We start from the raw sequence: 19,923 nt of genomic DNA on the forward strand, positions 1-19,923 counted from the left end.
TTAATTGGGTCTAGGTGTCCTAATTAGCCTGCCTGGCTTAATTGGTTCTAGCAGGTTCCTGATTACTCTAGTACAGCCCCTGTTCTGGTCACTCAGGGAACAGAAAACTACTCATCCAGTGACCAGTATATTTGCCCTCTACGAGACTCCTGTACCCCACTGGTCTGGGTCTGTCACACCAACCTAGACCTTCCCCACTGCAACTTGAGACCATTACTCCTTGTCCTGTCAACAAGAGAGAAGTGGCTGAGACCTGCGCCGTGCTGATATAGTAACATGTTCCCAGGGTGCTGAGTACACCATCCCTGTGCAGCGGGGAGTCCGGGCTTCAGTCTCACTTTTCCCTGTGTTTTTTTGCTTAGATCCACAAGATTGATAAGGCCGTGGCTGCTGCTCATACCTTCTTTGTGGGGAACCCCGACCACGTGGAGATGAGGCAGAACCTGGAGTATTACCAGATGATGGCAGGAGTCAAAGAGTCGGACTTCACAGACCTGGAAGCCAAGCCCCACATGGTAAGAAGAACCTTCCTCCCCCAAGTGTTTGGGTTCTCCCCTCAGGGTCACGGCTTCCACCCTCACTCACCAGCCCAGCACTATCATTTCCTTGGGCACTCAAAGTCTGTGTGGAGAGTTTGAATGAGCAAAGTCTCCCTCAGCACCTGCAGGGCGGGTGGCCTCTGGAGCTGACCTGCAATGGCTACAAATGATGGAATAAAAAGGGTGTCCTAGTTGCTGGTTTATGACAGGTAAAGAGGCTGGGGGGAGGGTTCTGCTTCTGTGGTAGAAGTTCAGGTCCTGTCTGGTGATGGAGACCGAGTGAAACAATGACATCACACAGGACAGGGAGGTGAAAGCCGAGTGATTGAGAAGTAAAGGATTTTGTCAGTGTTGTAAAACTTTTCATGTCTTTTGCTATTTTTAAACACCTATTTAACTACCAACACCCAGTGAACAGTGTTGAGAAAGGATGTCATGGTTAAAGATTTGACTCCCCTGCCCTTCAGCTCAGGTGACACCCTCCAGGACAGCCAAGGAAGATCAAACCTGACCTTATCAGTACTTGTGAGTGTTTCGGGAGGAGATGGGGGAAGCAACCTTTCAGGGAAGGGCCCACATCGTAAGGAACCCAAGCCCATGTGTCAAAATCACTTCCTTAGCAGGCCACTCCTAAGGTTCAAGAGGAGGGGCTGTGGTTGACTCACTCTGGCCTTGGCTATGAGTTTGTAGCAAAGGGGCTCACATGACAGCAGGAGGCAACAGCCTGGTATCCTACCCCCAGTTCCCTCCTGACTACCCTGCTGAGTCAGATTCTGCATCTAAGCCAATGAATATGGAGGGGGCTGGGCACTTCTGGGGCATCATCACAGATAATAAAACTCTAGGTGTTTTACTAACTGGTAGAATTTAAAAATGGATGGTAATTAATGTAAAATAATGGAGAAGGCCTGGAACCAGGGATCCTAAACCATCCAGTCTGCATTGTCACCGACGCATGAGGTTCAGGGGTGCAACTGGATAGGGGAAGCTCATATGGGACAAGAGCTGGCTGGCTAAAAGAGCTGTGCTATGTGTGCAGTGAAGGGGCCACGTACCGGGGGCACCAGTAAAGGGGCCTTTGGGGAGAGCAGGATTCTCCCATGTGGAGCAGCGTGGAAGTGCGCCATTCCTGTGACACTGTGCTGAATTGAGAGCCTGTCCCAGTGCACACGGCACAGAGCCAGAGAGCGCTTCATCTTTGGGAATACCTGAAATGTGGAACTGTATGTATTTATTTATTTATTTTAACTGTGAAATTTCCAGCAGCAAATATTGGGATGGGGGGATTTCTCCCCCCTATTCCCTCCCCAAACACTCAGACCCATCATGGGAAAGAGCCAAAATGTTACATGCCTAACGGGCCATGTATTGACCTTGGCCCAAACAGATGCATGAAAGATGAGAGCCCTGAGCCCTGGGTAGCATTGGCCACACTAGACTAACCCCCTCTCTGGCAAAGAAGTTTTGCTTTGAAGGCTGTATTGATCTGTTGTTTAGAGAACATCTGTCCTCTGGCCCCGTGGTCTGTCTGGTATGTATTCAGCCGGCCATCTGCTTGGAGATCTCTTTTATTGAGGGACCCTATGAAGTTGGACAGCCACAATCTACTGCCCCTGGGCCTCAGCGATCAGAGGGTGGGCGAGATATTGGCGGGACAGTGCTGAACTGCACCCACGGTGGAATGTGTCTGGCTGGGGCCTGGGTTCACTTTTCCTCCTGGCTCTTTGCAGCACGAGTTCCGCCTGGGTGTGAAGTTCTACACAGAGGAGCAGCCGCTACCAGCCATTCTGCATCTGGAGAAGGCCCTGGAGGAATATTTTGTAGCTGACACTGAATGTCGAGCTCTCTGCGAGGGGCCCTACGATTACGAAGGCTACAACTACCTGGAATACAATGCTGACCTGGTCCAGGCCATTACGGGTGTGTGTACCGGGGTAAACCAGCTGGCGTGTAGCACAGGGACTGCCTGCCTCGAGCCCCTGCATATTGTACTTACTGCTGTAGCTTCTCTTTGAATGTTTTTGGCTATCAGGTCAGATTTCCGGGGTACTTTCCACCAGAGAGATGGGGGGTTGATGGCTTGTGCTAAGGTTGACCTAATGGGGATTTAAATTCCCAAGCCTATGGTAATGCCTGAGTGAAGCCTCCTCCTGGCTGAAGAATGCTGCTCTGGTACAGATCTCTCCTGCCCAATACAATGTGCTGTCTTTCTCTCCCAGATCATTACGGGCAGGTGCTAAGCTGTAAGCAGAGCTGTGTTACAGAACTAGCCTCCCAGCCGGGCCGGGACAAGCCCATTGAGGATTTCCTTCCATCCCACTTCAACTACCTGCAGTTTGCCTATTACAACAGTAAGAAGCATTTCTCTTATTTCTGTGATGCTTGGGAAGCCCTGACATCAGGGTTCTTGGGGTCACTGGCGCACAACTTCGCTGTCCTGGTCCCTCTTTCTTTTGCACGGATAGCGGAGGGTACAAGAGTCCCCCCAAAAGAGCTACCTTAGAGGAAGATTATCAGTGTTGCAGAGTCAGGCACTCAGAAGTTAGGAAACACCAGAGTTACTGTTGTCCGCTCTGACCCTTTTATGTACATGCGTTACGATAGAACCGCAAATTACACTATCTCATATTTTCCCACAGTGCCCTCGCACCATTCAGTGCCCAGAGGGACGGTGCAAGGGAACGAGGCAGCTGTTCAGTATTTCTTCTGTTGCTCGGCCTTCGCTTGCAGCCCCAGGACCTGTTTTCTGCTCGTTATCCAGATGCTGCACTGACTACGGAATCTTATATTCCTTCCTGGGCTTGTCTATTGCACTTGTAACTGTGGTATCTGAACAGCTCACAGACATTCACGCGTGTATCTTCAATACCCAGGGGAGATAGCAGAGGAGCGTTACAGTTGGCGAACCGAGGCTCGGAGAGACTAAGGCCAAGTGTCCGCTGATTCTGGGTGCGCGACTGGAGACCTAGAGCCTGATTTCAGAAATCCGGAATCTCTCAGCTTTAGTTGAAGTCAATGAAAGTTGTGGACACTCAGCCCCTCTGAAAAATGACACCCTAGGCGTCTCCAGCTGGGCACCCAGAAAACGTTGGTCTAAGTGACTTGCCCAACTTCATACAGCAAGTCAGGCAGAACCAGGAATACAACGTCGTTCTCCTGGCTCCCAGTGCAGCGCCCTACCCCTGAGGTCAATGTTCCTGATCTGGATTACGGTAGCCCCTAGAGGCCCCGATTGGGATTGCGATGATCCCTCATGCAGGGTGCTGGACAAAGCAAGGGCATGAGATGGGCCCTTCCAGTCCCAACAGATGGACAGGCTGAGACTAGCACAACATACAGCGACATACACAGCACTTGAGAGTTAGGTTAGTATTTGTTTGGTTTTGTTTCCTAACCCTTCCCAAACACTGCCCTAGCAGCCTCGCCTCTGTGGTGGTGTCCCAGCCAGCCCACTCCACGTTACTGACCTAGAGTCCCAGGTTTGGGAAATTCGGCCTGAGGCGGCGTTTCTAAGTTTGGCAGACCCAGCTCTGCCCTATTAAAACTCGGGTTCTGTTCCTGGTGCAGTGTCTGATACTGAGTTATCTCATCTGTAAGTTGGGAGGAATTATACTTACCCCTACACTGGGAGCCAGGCAGGAGGCCTCTATTCATTACAACGTTTGAAAAGCTGTGAAGTGCCAAGCTATTAACGTCAGTCAGTAGGAAAGGTCAGACTAGGACTCATGGTCTCCTAACCCAGTGAACCTCACTTGGCCAACGGGTATTTTGGGGAAGGAAAGTAGCAGTAGCAGCTGGAGGAGGATCATCCTCACTCTCGTCCGTATCGCACCTGGTGCACTAGCTCGCTGTGTTTGCTGGTTGCAGGAGGCTCAGGCGGCCTGGTGTCAGGCCCAGCACAACTGGGACATTCAGAAAATTAAGGGCCAAATGTCGAACAAGTTCTGCTATGTACGTGCAAATGATTTTCTGAGGCTTATACATTGGCCAAATCTGGATAGGTTTTGTGGGGATAGTGAAAGGCACCTACCTGGTCCCAGGGCAGCCCCCTGCCAGCATTCAAGCTCCAAACCACAGAGGCATTAGAACTATTCAGAAAACAGTCAGAATTTTTTTTTTAACATTGGCAAAACTGCCTATTTTTCACTATCCTCCTCCTAGAAAACGGCTGAACTGCCTCTCAGCTTCTGCATAAACTTTCCAGAACAAAGTCAACCCGAGGAAGAAATGAAACCTGGAAAACTTTGGCTCAAATGATTAGTTTGTCGGAGTTATAAGCGACTGAAAATGGAGGGTCATAATGGAACGTGTTAGGTCTCTCTGTGCACTGCTTAGAAATAGTACTTAGACACGGATTCCAAGTGTGAAAACTGATAGGCCTGCAGCAGTGTTGTCTGATGATATGGAAGTGGGGTGAGCCTCTGAGTCCAGTATCCTCCTCCTTGCTTTGGTAACATCCATTACCTGGCTCCGTGATAACTGTCCATGCTCCTGGGATGCTCCCATCCCAGGGTATTGGGACCTTCATGTCTTCCCATTTCTCTCTTCCCAGTATCTGATTTATTTCCTGCTTGCAGCCGCCAACCAAACTGTTTTGAAGCCTCTCTGCTGTCTACGAAATGATCGTCTGTGTATTCTTCTGCACTGGTCCAGGTGCTTGTGTTTAGTTCCTCCCTGTCAGCAGATGAGAACTGAGTGATTTCATTGCTTCGTGGCACATAGTTCTTTGTCTCCAGCAGGTGGTGTGGTTTCCTTTCCGCTAGGCTGGAAGGTATCTGGCTGCCATCCCAAGAGGGAAGCTGCAGCTGTTTTCAGAGTGGTGAGGTTCTGGCAGCTCTGAGCAGGGGGCTCCCCTCCCCTCCCCTGGTGCAGGCTCCAGCGACTCGGTGGCTGTTGCTGCACGATAGACACAGGAGTAGCAAAGGCCCAGGGATGTTCCCATCACAAAACAGACACTTGTTGGTATTTTGCTCATGTTGAACTTTGAGCAAAACTGTTAGGTGAGAGCAGAAGAACATCTGGTAAGGACACTCGCCAAAGGACTGCACGCGCAGCAGCTGAATCCAGACGCCTTCCACCCTGCTCCTCTCAAAGCCTTCCACACTCAGTGGAGAAGCTGCAGTAAGTCTGTGTGTCTGGCTCCGTTTCTTGGCCACACTGGCTATGGGAGCAGTGCTACATTCCCCTGCTTAACTGGGGCTGCTTCTAGGGTCTCCCTCCCATCACCCCCACGCCCCCTCCTCACACACGGGCTGTGGGACCATCACAAACCTGAGTTGCACAGGGTATGGTCACCCCTTGCAGACCCAAAACAAGGCTGTGACAGTGTCCTGAGCAGGAACTGCTGAGCCGGCCCTCTGTCACGCCGGCTCTAATTATGGGAGATAAATTGGAGCTGGGTAGAAAAACCTGTGCCTGATTGGCGAAGGGGAAACAGCAGCCAGCCGGATTAGCCGGGGGCTGTGTACAGGCCCAGAGGAAGGAAGCAGGATGGGAAGCCAGAGAGTGAAAGGAGATTGTAGTCCTTCCTTCCTTCCTTCCTTCCTGGCTTCAGAGACTGAGAAGTCCCTAAGGCTGAACCCCCCAAGCTGTAACTGGTAAGAAGGTGGTGATTTGCACCCTGTAAATAAACTGCGCCGGTGATTGCTGAGTCGGAAGGCCTCTGAGTGGTTTTTGGAGCAGAGCAGAGGCAGAACCAAGCGGGGCTCTGCTACGCATTGTTGCAAAGGCTCTTACCAAATGCCAATGTGCTTCTGAGCCTTTCCCATCCTGCTGTGGACTCGCTCTACCGAGGGAGGTGTTGTTTCCAGGGCTCAGTCCTCTGAAATCAGGTGAACTCTGCTGTGTCCGAAGCAGATTGGCCAGGCCCGGGAGGAGGAGGAAAGATGCCAGACTCACTCTTCTCTCTTCACCTACACAAGAGGTGCATGATTTCATGCTAGCTGGTTGCAGCACAGACTGGATCTCATTTCTCGGAGTTCTTCTATTCTTCCGAGCTCCCTTCTGCTCCCTTTTGTGATTTCCAAACTGGTTTGTGCTCTTGGTCCATCTTCCCAGTTTGTGCTTTGCTGGAGTTGCAAAGTACATCAGCGAAGGATTGTGAGCCAACCAGCCCCGTGCAGGGAAATACTTGGAAGAGGGACTTTGCCTGGTGTAGAAGTAGCCAGAGTGGAATGAAGAGCTGAGAGGAGAGATCTCCCTGTTTCCAGAGCAGCCAGGACAGTTCCTACTGCAGAGCCAGTGTCTCGTTACTTACCGCACTGGCCAGTCTGACACCGTGACCCTTGTATTGCTGAGAATAAGTGATTCCCATTCAGAAGTGTAAGGGAAACCCCCCTTGTTTCACCTACTGGCTGGATTATCGCAGGTGTTGCAGTTACTATTACCGCTGGGCTTCAGAGCCATTGCTCATGGCTGTTCTTCTGCAGTGCAGGGAAAAATTGCTCCCCATGATTGTGAAACTGGGAAACAAAAGATAAATGTTAGAAATCAAACTGATCATGACGATAAGACTGAACGGGAGTGAGGAACCAGTCCTAGGCTTCAGAGAGAAGCGTTTGAACACCAAGGTTTCCCATTGCTGGGAATTGGAACTAGGTAAGTTCATGGAGGATGGGTCCATCAGTGGCTATTAGCCAAAATAGTCAGGGATGCAACCCAAGGCTCGGGGTTTCCCCAGCCTCTGACTGCCAGACGCTGGGAGTGGATGACAGGGTTTGGATCACTTGCTAATTGTTCGGTTTATTCCCTCTGTAATACACCTCTACCCCGATATAACGCTGTCCTCGGGAGCCAAAAAATCTTACCGTGTTATAGGTGAAACCGCGTTATATCGAACTTGCTTTGATCCGCCAGAGCACGCAGCCCCCCCCCCCCCCCCCCCCCGTGCGCTGCTTTACCACGTTGTATCTGAATTCGTGTTGTATCCGGTCGCGTTACATCGGGTAGAGGTGTATCTGGCATTGGCACTGTCGGAAGACAGGAGACTGGGCGAGATGGACCTTTGGTCTGACCCAGTACGGCCTGTTCTTATGTCTGAATCTGACTCTGTGCTAAATCTGAGTCTGACTGTCCTTATGCTGGAAATGTGCCCTAGCGTCGTCCCTGTTCTGCGCCCTCCTTGCCAGCGTCCTGCAGAGCACAGAGGGGAGGCTTCTCTTCATGAGCCGATTTCTCTTTGCAGGTGGGAATTACGAGAAAGCCATTGAATGCGCCAAGACCTACTTGCTTTTCTTCCCTAACGATGAAGTGATGAATCAGAACTTGGCCTACTACACAGCTGTCCTTGGGGAAAGGCTGGCTGCACCTATCGGTCCTCGAGAAGTGAGTGATCTTCAGTCTGTCCCCAGCAAACCACTCCTCGAGTTCTGCCAGTTTGCTGGTCTCATCTCGTGATTCCCAGGCCTGTTGAAGCAGCATCTGCAGACCTGGGATTGGTATTTGTAGGGCAGGCGGGCTGCAGTCTGGTCAGCATTAGGATTGGCCGTCTTCATTCATCGCGTGTACGTTCCAGTTGGCGCTGAAGGGACTGGATGCAGAACCCCTGGTCAAAGCGCAGCCCAAGCAACACAATAAAAATGGCTGGAGGATTTTGCAGATTTCTGGTTATGTGAGCCAGGAATAAGCGTAAGCTAGCCTCCTGCCTCAGGGCACCAGCCAATCACTGACTGGCAGGGCTAGGGAGAAGCCTATCCCGTCGGCATGTTAGTGCGTGCTGATCCAGTGTGGGGTTCTGCGCCTTCCTCTGAAACATCAGGGCCTGTTGCAGGCGTTTCGTTTGCAGAAACTGCTAAAATGGCCGAAATGAAAAATACCCAGCCCGAAGCAGACATTCAGTGTGGGACGTTTCAGCCCGGATGGTTAAAGTTTGGCAAAGGGATAAGCAAATGAAAACAGGATTTTATAATGGGGAGTGTCGGTGCAACCAGCCCCACCCATCTCGCCAAATCAACATGTTGACTTTATTTGCTACCATTACAAAGTGGGAGTTAATGGGAAGGGGGGATGTTTTATGGAGAGTCTGTGGGTAGGGGTGAGAGCAGCTTTCCATTTGGAACCTGGCGTTAACGCTCATCCCTACGTTTTTCAGACTGGAAATGGTCTCCATGGACTGAGCTATGTAGGGAGCCGGGACTGGAAGAGCAGGGGGCTGCAGGGCTGGATTGAGGTGTATTGAGAGGGATTGAAACGTGGCATAGAATAGCAGAATCATGCACTTTCATCCCCACCACACCTCCAGTTTTGGAAATCTGTTGGTCTCTGTAATGCTCGTCTCATGGCTGCTGGTTCCCCCAGTGGCCAGACCAGCTTGTCTATTGGAAAGCCCATGTAGGCTGCTCTGACCCATCCGTCTCTCCCACGCTTTCAGAATATCCAGGTGTATCGCCAGCGCAGTCTGCTGGAGAAGGAGCTGCTCTTTTTCAGCTACGATGCCTTTGGGATTCCATTTGTGGACCCGGTGAGTGGAAAGTCCCTTGGCCTGGTACTGGACACACCTGCGGGAACTCGAAGTGGGCAGGGTTAGACTGAATGCTCGGGGGTGGGGTCTGTAGGGCACCGAGGGGAGGAGCTGTGCTGGGGGCGTGGATTTGTGTAGGAGGAGAGGAAGCTGTGATGCTCTTTAATGGCACTGTTGTCTGTCCCCGCACAGGGCTGCACCCTTGTGTGTGAGCCAGGCTGGGGTGTCTCGGGCAAGGATGAGGTTCCTTATCTCTGGTTTCCTTCCGGCCTTTAGGACACGTGGACCCCAGAGGAGGTGATCCCAAAGCGGCTGCGTGAGAAGCAGAAGTGAGAACTCGTTCAGTAACACTGGCTGGAGCATCGTCTCTTTGCTCCCACTGCTGGCATGTGGAATCGCTGTCGTGGGGGTTTCTGTTAGTGCGGCGTTGCAGCTGAATCCTCCAAACCCATCTGCTGCAGCGGGGGGGGGCCTGGTGGTTCCAGGAGCGGCTGCGAGGGTTTCTGAGCAGGCCAGTGGGATGGGATGCTGTGTAACATGGGAGCTAGGCCTGGAATGAATTGCATCAGGAAGGTGTTACGGGCATGTCGTCGGGCTGCTGAGCCCCCAGCTGGGGCACTGCCCGCCCCGTCCGCCTGACTGTTGAACCCATCCCACAGCTTCATCCCCTTCCCCTGTGCCTCTCGGTCTCTGCCCCCTCTGTGGAGGCCTCAGGATTGCTGCCCCCAGCCCCCTGCCCGTCTCCCAATTGGCTGGTCACTTAGCCGTCCGCCCCAGAGGCCAGAGAGCAGCTCATAGCAGCTTCTTTGTGCCCAGGGTAGAGCGCGAGACGGCGGCTCGAATCTCCGAGGAGATCGGCAACCTGATGAAAGAGATAGAGACGTTGGTGGAGGAGAAAACCAAAGAGTCTGTGGACATGAGCAAGTTCGTGCGGGAAGGTAAGAGGGGGAGATGTGAAATGTGCCCCGGTGACCCCAGCAGACAGCCAGGCTGTCACTCCTGTGTGCTGTGTAGCCGGGGGCTGTGGGCAGAGAGCGGGATGTTCAATGCCACCAAAGGGGTGGCTTGTGGCTGAGGCGAAATGGCATCTCTCCCCTTCTTGTGCATGCCACCCTCTGTACATGTCACGCAGCCAGTGCGCTCTGACACCCGACACCCCCCCCCACCCCCGCTGAGGGCTCGCCGATTCCACTGTTGCTCCTTGGCCCTCTAGGTGGGCCCCTACTGTACGACGGGCTCAGCGTCACCATGAACTCCAGGCTGCTGAACGGCTCTCAGCGAGTGGTGGTGGATGGAGTCATCTCTGAGGAGGAGTGTGTGGAGCTGCAGAAACTCACCAACGTGAGTAGCTCGTCGCAGGCTCCAGCACCCGGAGGCTGGGGAGGCGAGAGGGGAGCGGCTGGCGTGGCGGCTGGAGAAGGACAGCTCTAAGCGATGGGGGGCTGAGCAGGGGCAGGGAAGGAGTTGCTTTGAGTGACCCTGGGAGGGGAGGATGGGGCTGAAGTGTGGAGTGCATTGGGGAGTGGGGCTGTCACCTATTTAAAAGTACAATCCAGAGTGAACCATAGAGAGGAATTAAATCCAGTCTCGTTCTGCAATTCTGAAGCCAGGACTTTAGATCCCCAGCGCAGCCCTCCTATCCGCTTGACTCGGGGAATGTCCCATCCCTCCGCCCCACTGGCTCCTGCACGCCAGGATCGCTGTTACCCAGCTCAGAGCATAATCACACCCCCATGGCATTGGCTGCCACGGGTCTCAGGCCGGTCTTGGGAGGGTCTGTGTCTGCCGGGTGTGGGAGAGCTCGGGCTGGGAGGCTGGATTTGGGGTAGTGAGGATCTGCAGCGTGTCAAGGGGGCAGGATCTGAACTGCTTGCCTGGGACCCTGAACTATTTCACTGGGACCATGTTATGGGTTTTAGCCTGGCAGGCTCCTGTGCTCTTTGGCTTCACATCTGCCCCTTTCCAGAGAAAAGCCTCCCGGAAAAGATGGGGGAGGGGTGGTTCTGGCCCTGTCGTGCCTGCTCAGGATCTCTGAGGGCTTGGCCTGTCTCCCTGCCCTTCTCTCAGGAGCAAGCGGCAGCGTGGGGGGGTCTCACGTCTGACGCTGGGTTTTGCAGGCAGCTGCGTCTGCTGGGGATGGCTATCGCGGGAAAACCTCCCCTCACACTCCCAGCGAGACCTTCTATGGCGTGACAGTCTATAAGGCCCTCAAGGTAGGATTGCTTGTTTGACTGAGGGGGGAGGCTCTGGACGTGGGTTGGGAGAAAAGTGCAGCTAGCACTGGGGAAAGGCTGGGAGGAGTGTGGGGGAGATGGGCTGGAAGGGATGGGGCAGGTCGGGGGAAGGAGGCGTTAGCTGGATGCTTTGCACCCAACCTGTTCTGTCACCTGGAGGCATAAACAAATTTGGGGAGCCCCCCGAGGAAGCCCAGTTCGGAGAATGGCAGCGTCGCCAGGGTGTATCCTGCCCATTCAGGCCCCAGAGTAACGATTGGTGAGTTTACAGAACTGCGCCCCCCGTATCAGCCAGGGCTTTGTGCCCTCACGGGTTGCAGAAAGGAGATGTCTCTATCATTGCCCTTCCCTCCAGCCCAAACTGCTGGCTCTGGGGACAAAGCCTGGTGAGATCACTGGGGAAGAAACCAGGCCGCCTGACCGCTGCTCCTGCTCTCTGTCTCCCCCTGCAGCTGGGGCAGGAGGGCAAAGTGTCCATGCACAGCGCCCGGCTCTACTACAATGTGACAGAGAAGGTGCGGCACGTGATGGAGTCCTACTTCCGCCTGGACACCCCGCTCTATTTTTCCTACTCTCACCTGGTGTGCCGCACAGCCATCGAAGGTGAGTAGCTGGCGCGCTCCCCCTGCCCCTGTTCAGTGGGCTGCTGGCCTTGTGCTTCCCCCTTCCCGGGGGTCGTGATTCAGGCTGCTGCTGGTGGCAGGACCCCTCCTTCTCCCGCCACGGCCCTGTGGGCAGCTGCTGCCGGCGGGACTCCCTTCACAACCATCAAACCACTTCTCCAGTGGGCTCTCTGTCTCACACCTGCCTCGTAATAAGGATTCTGCCCTCGGTGCTGCCTGTGCAGCCCAGGTGGTGTCGGTGGGTTGGCCCCGGTGTAAGTGACTGACTGGCACTTAGCGAACCATCCTGTTGATGTGCAGGAGGGGACCGAACCCAGCTCCCTCCCTATTGGCTGGGCTGGCTTTGCAGCTGTGCAGACTTGGTTGCTAAAGTTGGAGGACGTGGGGAGTGAACTATGCAGTGGGAGAGGGAGATGACGTGTTCTAATCACTGCTCAGAGCTTCAGCCGTGTCCCCTAGACAGGCACCAAGGCTCTGCCTGTTCTGTGGCAAGCTGAACAGAGCTCAGCCCTTGATTTTACAGCGGCTTCGATTCACAAATGCCTCCATGTTTTGCTGGCAGCAAATAACAGCATCACCTAAAGCAGCAGCCGGGGGGTTGGCAGCTGGATGTGGGGCGCTGGAGCTCTAGACACCAGAGGAGGCAAGGGAAGTGATTCAGGTTTCCAGCATTCAGAGGCACTTAAAGCTCCCGGCCCAGATTGTGAAATGTATTACGCTGTGGCTGCACACTCCTAGCTGACTTAGGAGACTCTCATTTTCCAAAGTGATTTAGGAACTGAGCCAAAATCCTGTCAGTGGGTTTAGGCTCCTAAGGAACATGAGACTTAGGCTCCGAAATCAATTTGCTGTTGCAGTGCTGAGCCCAACGACATGTACGTACCTTTAAAAATCTGGGAGGGAGGTGCTGAGTCTCATGGGCAGGGGCAGATGTGACTGGGAATTCTGGGGGTTGCTTGAACTCCTAGTTCCCCACCCCAGGAACTTGGCCAGCCATTCCCAGTATCGCCCAGCGCATCCTACCTCACTGGAAAACGCATTGGCTGGATGCGTCCGCGAGGCTGAGCAGTGGGATAGTTATAACATGTCATTGTTTGAACTGGCCTCATGAGCTCCCATTGAGATGTTGGGGTAGGTCTGGGGGTGTTGCAGCCCTAAAACATGGAGCAGTGCCACTCCCTATAGGCCTAGGGAACAAGGGACCAGAGCTTTGCCAGCCGCCACTGAATTCTGGCCTCCCTGAAATTGCAGGTCAGAGCATTGTGAGGGGAGAGGCTCATGGGGTGAGGGTGTCCTTGCTGTGAGCGCCCTGGGGCGCAGGGGTTGGTGACCATAGGCGGACGTCCTGCTGTCTCAGGACAGGCTCTGTAACCAACCACGCTTCGTTTCATCTCAGATAAGCAGGCGGACCGGACGGACTCCAGCCACGCCGTGCACGTGGATAACTGCATCCTCAACGCAGAGGCCATGGTGTGTGTCAAGGAGCCGCCGGCGTACACCTTCCGCGACTACAGGTAACAGCCATGCGAGCAGCGCTTGGCACAAGGCACAAACTGCCTAGGCTCACAGGAGCTAGACTGAGTCCCCATCCTCACCCCGCAACTGCCTGGTTCTACTTGGTCACCTGGTCTCTGGCCTTTCAGTCCCTACTACGGAACTACATTTCCCAGAATTCCACACTGAGCCCCAGTGACAGGCTGCAAACACCTACACTTAAAGGGGCTAACACACTTAGTTACAGGGACCTTCCTGAATAGGGGGTCTCAGAAGTGTGGCCACAACTGCTCCCGAACATCGTTGTGTGTGAAGGAAGGTCCAGAGCTCTCCGGCGTTCAGAGTCGCTAGCAGCAGGGCTGCAGAAAGGCGCCCTGCTGTGCTCGCTGCCTGCTTGGGAAAGGGGGAGAGGGATCAGTAAGTGTCTCTTCTCTGGCTAGTCCTCGCAAGGCTGGGAGCCTGAGGGCAGAGCGCGGCGTGCTGAGGCCCTAGGCTGTTGGGTAGTGAATGCCTTCTCTGCTCTGTGTCTGGCTCTAGTGCCATCCTGTATCTCAATGGGGACTTCGAAGGAGGAGCCTTCTACTTCACCGAACTGGACGCCACCACTGTGACTGTAAGTAGCTTGTCTGCCCCAAGGGCCCAGTTTGGGCAGCTCTGGAGAGGTTGGCGACTCGTTTCTGCTCTCCTCAGTTCCTGCCTCACTCTGCCTGAGGCTGACACTCGGGGTTCACCCTAAGAGCTTGTCTGCACTTGAAAATTAATCCAGAATGAGGTAGGGTGTGACTTTAATGTGGATTAACTACTCCTAATTAACTCCCTGTGTGGATGCTTTGATTCCAGAATGCTTTACTCCGAATTAGCTTAATGCACTGGACTAAGAGCATCTGTGCATGGAGCTGGTCAGGAATAACTCCCCACTGTTACAGTGCCGAGAGGGCGGCCTGGCTCCCAGGGCTGAGGCAGGGACTGGCCTGCTGAGCTGGGGCAGTGCTCCCACTGGTACCCTGGCTGGGAAATGGAGATGGCTGTGCTCTGAAGTGGGACGGAGCTGTCTCTACAGAGGGGTGTGACTGGGGTCCCAGTGGGGAGCCAGCCAAGGTCACTCAATTAGGGTGAACTGCAAAGAATGGGACAGACAAACCCCAAAGCTGGTGGATAATTCAACACTTAGATTTACCCAGCCAGTGCTAAACAGCTTCTGTTGTACCTTACTGGTTACTCAGAAGTCCAAACAACACAGTTCTTTTGAAGTAACCCAGCCTCAGGCCTCCATCCAGGTACCCAAGCCAAATATGATGAAGATTTCTGAAAATCGTATTTCATCACATAAAAGAAAAAGTTCTACCAATCCCAAAGGATCGGACACATCACCTCCCAGGTTACTGAATATTCCAGATCTAACCCAAACGCATGCTACAGCCAATTCTTACTAACTAAACTAAAATTTATTAAAAAAAACAAGAGAGAGAATATGGTTAAAAGATACATACAAACATGAGTTCACTTCTGGAGGTTCAGATTCATAGCTAAGATGGTGAGCTTTGCAGTTGCAAGGGGTTCTTTCAGAAATGGTCCATAGGTTATAGTCCAATGGTTATATTTCAATCAGAAGTGGGATCTCAGTCCTTGTGGCTTAGGCTTCCCCTACATGAAACCTTAAACAGCTCAAACAGGATCAGAACCCAAGGGTCTTTGTATACAATGTTCTAGCATCCACTTGACCGTACAGTCCTGGGTAAACAATAGGCTTTGGATGTAACCTTCTGTTTTCTAAACACCACCAGTAATTAGTTACACAAATTAACATAGGGCAATTTATCCATTAGGCGGTCTATCACAAACTTCAGGGACCTATAGACAATGACATTTCACCCAAGATTCATTTAAATGTTAATATTCTGTTTTGATCTCTGAATTAATAGCTATAGTGACAAATAGGAACTGTCTGTTACATGGGTAGCATCTAAGCTACACACAATTAGTATCACGTCTAACAATATAGGTTTGCATTGCAAAGTTCTAGCCTATCTAGCCATAGAATGGCCCTACTTACCATTTCTAACATGTCTTTAAAGGTCGCCTTTGGACTAGTTAGCCTGCAAGCTGTTTAACCCTTTCTGGCCAGGAGATATATTTTGTATAAGATTCGTTGCAATTATATAACGGTGGTAGCAACAATAATTTGCATGGTTATATTTTAATTAGACCACGTCCCAAGGGGCAGAATGGGGGCTGTGCTGCAGTACAAGGCAGGAGTGATCCCCGTGGAGGAGGGGGAGCTGCATCTGGTCACGATGCCTGAGGTTAAACTCCTGGCGTCTGACTGCCTGGCTAGCCTCCATGGCCTCCAGGAGCCTGGGGAAGCCACCAGTGGCAGAGCATGTGCTGCATCGCTCAGGCTGGGTGCAGATGGAACCTCCAGGAGAGCTGGGGAGCCGAGTGCATATGGCCTGGGCTGTCCCAGCCACTTCCTGGGCAGACGCCCACTCGCCGGCATGGCCTGGAGTTCCCTCTGCACAGCAGGGTCTAAGAGCATAGTCCCCTGTCACCACCCCTCTGCCCCTGCTTCTGCCCTGCACTGGAGACTCTAATCTCCCCAATATCCCCTCTCCAGCTGGCCCCCAGGGCCCTGTCTCCCCTGTTGCACACCCATCTCAGTGAACAGCATTCTCCCCCATTGCCTGGCCTGTCTACTGGCTCTTACCTCACCCGTCCCTCATGTCTCACTGCTGCCTGGATGGTTAGGAGCTCCTAATCCGTGCGTCTGTCCCCTGCAGGCAGAGGTGCAGCCGCAGTGCGGGCGTGCGGTCGGCTTCTCCTCTGGCTCGGAGAACCCTCATGGGGTGAAGGCCGTGACCAAGGGCCAGCGGTGCGCCATCGCCCTGTGGTTCACTCTGGACCCGCGACACAGCGAACGAGTAAGTTCTGCCCCACATTGGCATCCTGCCTCGGCACCTCTCCACTCACACGCACGCCTGTCCCCCAGCTGTGCACATGCTCAGTCTGCCCACTCCTCCTCTCCCCTGCCTTCCTCAAGGAGGCTTCCATAGCACCACAATGGGCTCTGGGGCACGGGAAACAGCTGGGCGAGATCCCCAGGGACATGCCTTTCCCCCTGCAGCTGCTGTGCATGCCTGGACTGTGTTGGGGCATGTATTTTCAGTAGAGGTTGAGAAGTTCTCATGTCATTGCACCAAGCACTGGTGAGACCCCATCTGGAGCAGTGTGCGCTCTGGTCACCCCATGTGCTAGAAAGATGAATCCATGCTGGAGTGAGGCAGAGAAGGGCTGCTGGGATGCTCAGGGGGATGGAGAGCCGATCTTACGGAGCAGACTGAAAGAGCAGGGCTTGGGTAGCCTGAAACGCAGGCTGAGAGGGAGCGGATTGGTGTCTATAACTGCACCAGGTGGGGTGAAGAGCCATTTGGGCTAAAGAACAACATCAGCACGAGAATAATTGGGCTGGCCAGGAGTAGACTCAGGCTGGACATTAGGAGGTTTCTAGCCATCCGAACAATGAGATTCTGGAGCAGGCGCCCAAGCTTCTGAAGGGGTGGCTGTGATAGCAGGGACTGGACTCACTGACCCAGGAGGTCCCTCTGAGTCCTATGCCCTTGCATTTGGGGTGTGATCCCATTATGCCCCGGGGACCCCAGTGCCACGAGGGCAAAGCAGGGGTCTGGCTCTTGCAGCGTGCTCTAACCTGCCCTTCCCCCCCAGGAGCGTGTGCAGGCCGACGACCTGGTGAAGATGCTCTTCAACACAGAGGAGGTGGATTTGTCTCAGGTGAAGGGGCCGGAAGCAGAGCTGCCAGCCACGACAGACGCTCCCGGGCAGAGTGTAGAGGGAAAGGACGAGTTGTGATGGCCCTCCAGGCAGGGCCCCGTTAGGCGCCAGCTCGGCCCCGCTGGGGGAAGCGGGACTAGCTATCGCATTTCAGGACTCAAACCCCCTTGACTGCAGCTCGTGGATTCAGGACACTGGACCTGGGACTGAAGGCGACTAATTCCCTTAAAGCCCTTGGCAGGAGCAGAGATTTCCTTGGCCTGCCCAGAGGCCAAGGCGTCGCTGGGACTGGAGAGGAAGCTTTGCTGGATTTGCTCTGGGCCACATGCCTGAGAAGTGCCTGGTGTCGCTAGTCACATCCTGCCTCCCCATCTCCCGCAGAGAGGACATGGTTAACCCAGGGTGAGACTGTGAGACATACATGTTCGGGGGGGGGGGGATCAAAGTTCTGGGCTTCTGGGAGGACTTCCAGGGCCGGGAGTTAGGGGGATGCTGGTCAGGGTTGGAGCTGCAGCCAGTGACCCTCCAAAGGGCCCATCGGTTCGAACACACTACGCATCACGGCTGTTTAAGTGCCTTCCAGTGACAACCAGGGAATAAAGGTTTCTTTTCTAATCTGTTGGTGTCTCCTTTGAGCAGCCCCTCCCTGGGTCACAGCCTGGTGTCTGTGGATAAGTAGAGTCGATCCACTGAGTGGATAGATAGGCAGCAGTCCAGGCACCCGTTAGCTCCCTGCGCCATGGGATGCTGTGAAGACGGGGTGGGGGTGGGGGTGTCTGTTGACTCAATGCCCGGGGTTCATGCTGCAAGTCTGTTTGCTACAGAGCTGTGGATTCTGCTCTGTACTCCCCACTGAGGACCCCATTTGGGAGGTGTCCGGTATCCACTGCAGTCCTTGTCCTCCTTTGCCCCGCAACGGCCCTTTAATGAATGTCTCCCTCTGGCAATGGACCATCTGGATCCCACTCTGTTAGCTGCCTTGTGTATTGTCCATGCTTGTGGTGGTATCTTATGGCGGCGATGCCCTTGTCCCCTGTTCTGTCCCTCGCTTTATCTTTCCCTTGCTTGTCTCCACTCTCCCACTTGTCTTGCTGCGTCCTTTCTGGCCCTTCTCTTATCTCTGCACCTTCCAGGTTTCATGCCTGTAACCCTCATCCGTGCTCCTCTGCTTATTCTCCGAAGCGCTTGCTGTGAGTGCTGCAAGTCAAGTCCTGGATTCCTGGGGTCACCTCGCCTGACCCCCTTTGTAGCACAGGCCAGAGACCTGCCCCACAATCATTCCTACAGCAGATCCGGGAGAAAAACCTCCCATCTTGATTTGAAAATGGCCAGTGATGGAGAATCCACCGTGACCCTTGGCAACTTTTTCCAGTTGTTAATTACTCTGTGCTAAAAACGTACACCTGATTTCCAGTCTGAACTTGTCCAGCTTCAGCGTCCAGACATTGGATCATGTCAGACCTTTGTCTGCTAGTCTGAAGAGCTTGTTATTAAATATTCGCTCCCCATGTAGTTTGCCTGGGCTGTGCTGTCCTGCCATACTCCATATCCATTCCCTTGGGATCTCCTGTGCTCTCAGCATGGGCTGTTGTCACTGCAATTCTTGGAGCTGATCGATGTCCCATGTAGACGGGTTCAGAATCCCAGTGACGTGTGACCTGCCTGTGTCTGCCGAAAAGCTGCCGTTCTGGCCGGCTCCCTGCTTTTCCCTGCCACGTTCTTCCATGCTCAGAGCTAGTGGGGATTACTGGAGCATCCTTTGGGAATCAAAGCCCTTCCACGCTAAAGGCCTCTCCGTAAGCACTGAGGCCTCTGCATCCAGCAAGTAGGATAGAAACTGCACTGGGATAGATGGTCCCTTCCAGTTTGGTTGGCTGAAGAGCCTTCTGGCTGTAGTTTGCCCACTTGAGGGCAGCAGTTCCTAACCAGGCCAACGGAGAGCGAGCTGAGCGGCTCATGGCACAGGGACTGTTTCCCTCTGTGAAAGGGACTATCTTAGGATTTGCTTAGAACGCATGGGTGCAGCCTGCATTTTGTCTACGTACATTTTGCTTTATGCGACTCACGCCATGAGAGGGCCGGGGACACCTCTGTCGCGTTGACGTGGGTAACGCTCTAAGCAATATTGAAGGGTCACTCAGCCAGGACATGAATGCTCTGGCCAGTTACCTTCATCAGTGGAGTCGTACATTAAGTGAGTTTAAGATGGTGGCTGCAACCTTCCTTCTGAACAATCACCTGGCCAATCAGCCCGTTACAGTCGGTGTTGAGAGTTGTCCACTCCCTTTACAGCCAGTTGTCACTTGTTTAGGAGTCAGACTGGACCATAGTCTGCCATAGTTCACCTCTCGTATTACCTTGATCCAGAAGCTAGCAGGATCCTTCTGAGGAGCAGGGGCAGATGTTTTATGAACTTCAGTCCTGGCGCTGGTATTTGCTTCAGTAGAACTAGGGTTATCATACAGCTGGATTTTCCCGGACATGTCCGGTGTGACAGACCCAGACCAGTGGGGTACAGGAGTCTGGTAGAGGGCAAATATATTGGTCACTGGATGAGTAGTTTTCTGTTCCCTGAGTGACCAGAGCAGGGGCTGTACTAGAGTAATCAGGAACCTGCTAGAACCAGTTAAGGCAGGCAGGCTAATTAGGACACCTGGAGCCAATTAAGAAGAAGCTGCTAGAATCAATTAAGGCAGGCTAATCAGGGCACCTGGGTTTTAAAAGGAGCTCACTTCAGTTTGCGGTGCAAGTGTGAGGAGTTGGGAGCAAGAGGCGCAAGGAGCTGAGAG

At 53.5% G+C, this 19,923-nt stretch overlaps 1 protein-coding gene across 1 annotated transcript; it reads left to right on the forward strand.

Moving 5' to 3' along the window:
• Positions 1–336: 336 nt before the first annotated feature.
• P3H1 (prolyl 3-hydroxylase 1) lies at positions 337–17,751 on the forward strand. The gene is made up of 14 exons (XM_034753483.1): positions 337–515; positions 2,270–2,459; positions 2,759–2,890; positions 7,723–7,862; positions 8,908–8,997; positions 9,274–9,326; positions 9,814–9,935; positions 10,211–10,338; positions 11,115–11,210; positions 11,684–11,834; positions 13,251–13,368; positions 13,886–13,961; positions 16,126–16,266; positions 17,069–17,751. Exons 1-14 carry the CDS (start codon positions 432–434, stop codon positions 17,210–17,212), a joined length of 1,665 nt encoding a protein of 554 aa, XP_034609374.1. The 5' UTR covers positions 337–431; the 3' UTR covers positions 17,213–17,751.
• Positions 17,752–19,923: the final 2,172 nt, after the last annotated feature.

Source organism: Trachemys scripta, chromosome 19 (assembly GCF_013100865.1).
Source record: "Trachemys scripta elegans isolate TJP31775 chromosome 19, CAS_Tse_1.0, whole genome shotgun sequence".
Taxonomy (NCBI): domain Eukaryota; kingdom Metazoa; phylum Chordata; order Testudines; family Emydidae; genus Trachemys; species Trachemys scripta.

Bases quoted from the DNA above. Each gene is read 5' to 3' on its own strand.
- P3H1 (XM_034753483.1), top strand. From the start codon at position 432: ATGAGGCAGAACCTGGAGTATTACCAGATGATGGCAGGAGTCAAAGAG. The intron at 2,891-7,722 runs GTAAGAAGCATT...TTCTCTTTGCAG, and splicing joins GCAGTTTGCCTATTACAACA to GTGGGAATTACGAGAAAGCC. The intron at 13,369-13,885 runs GTAACAGCCATG...GTCTGGCTCTAG, and splicing joins TACACCTTCCGCGACTACAG to TGCCATCCTGTATCTCAATG.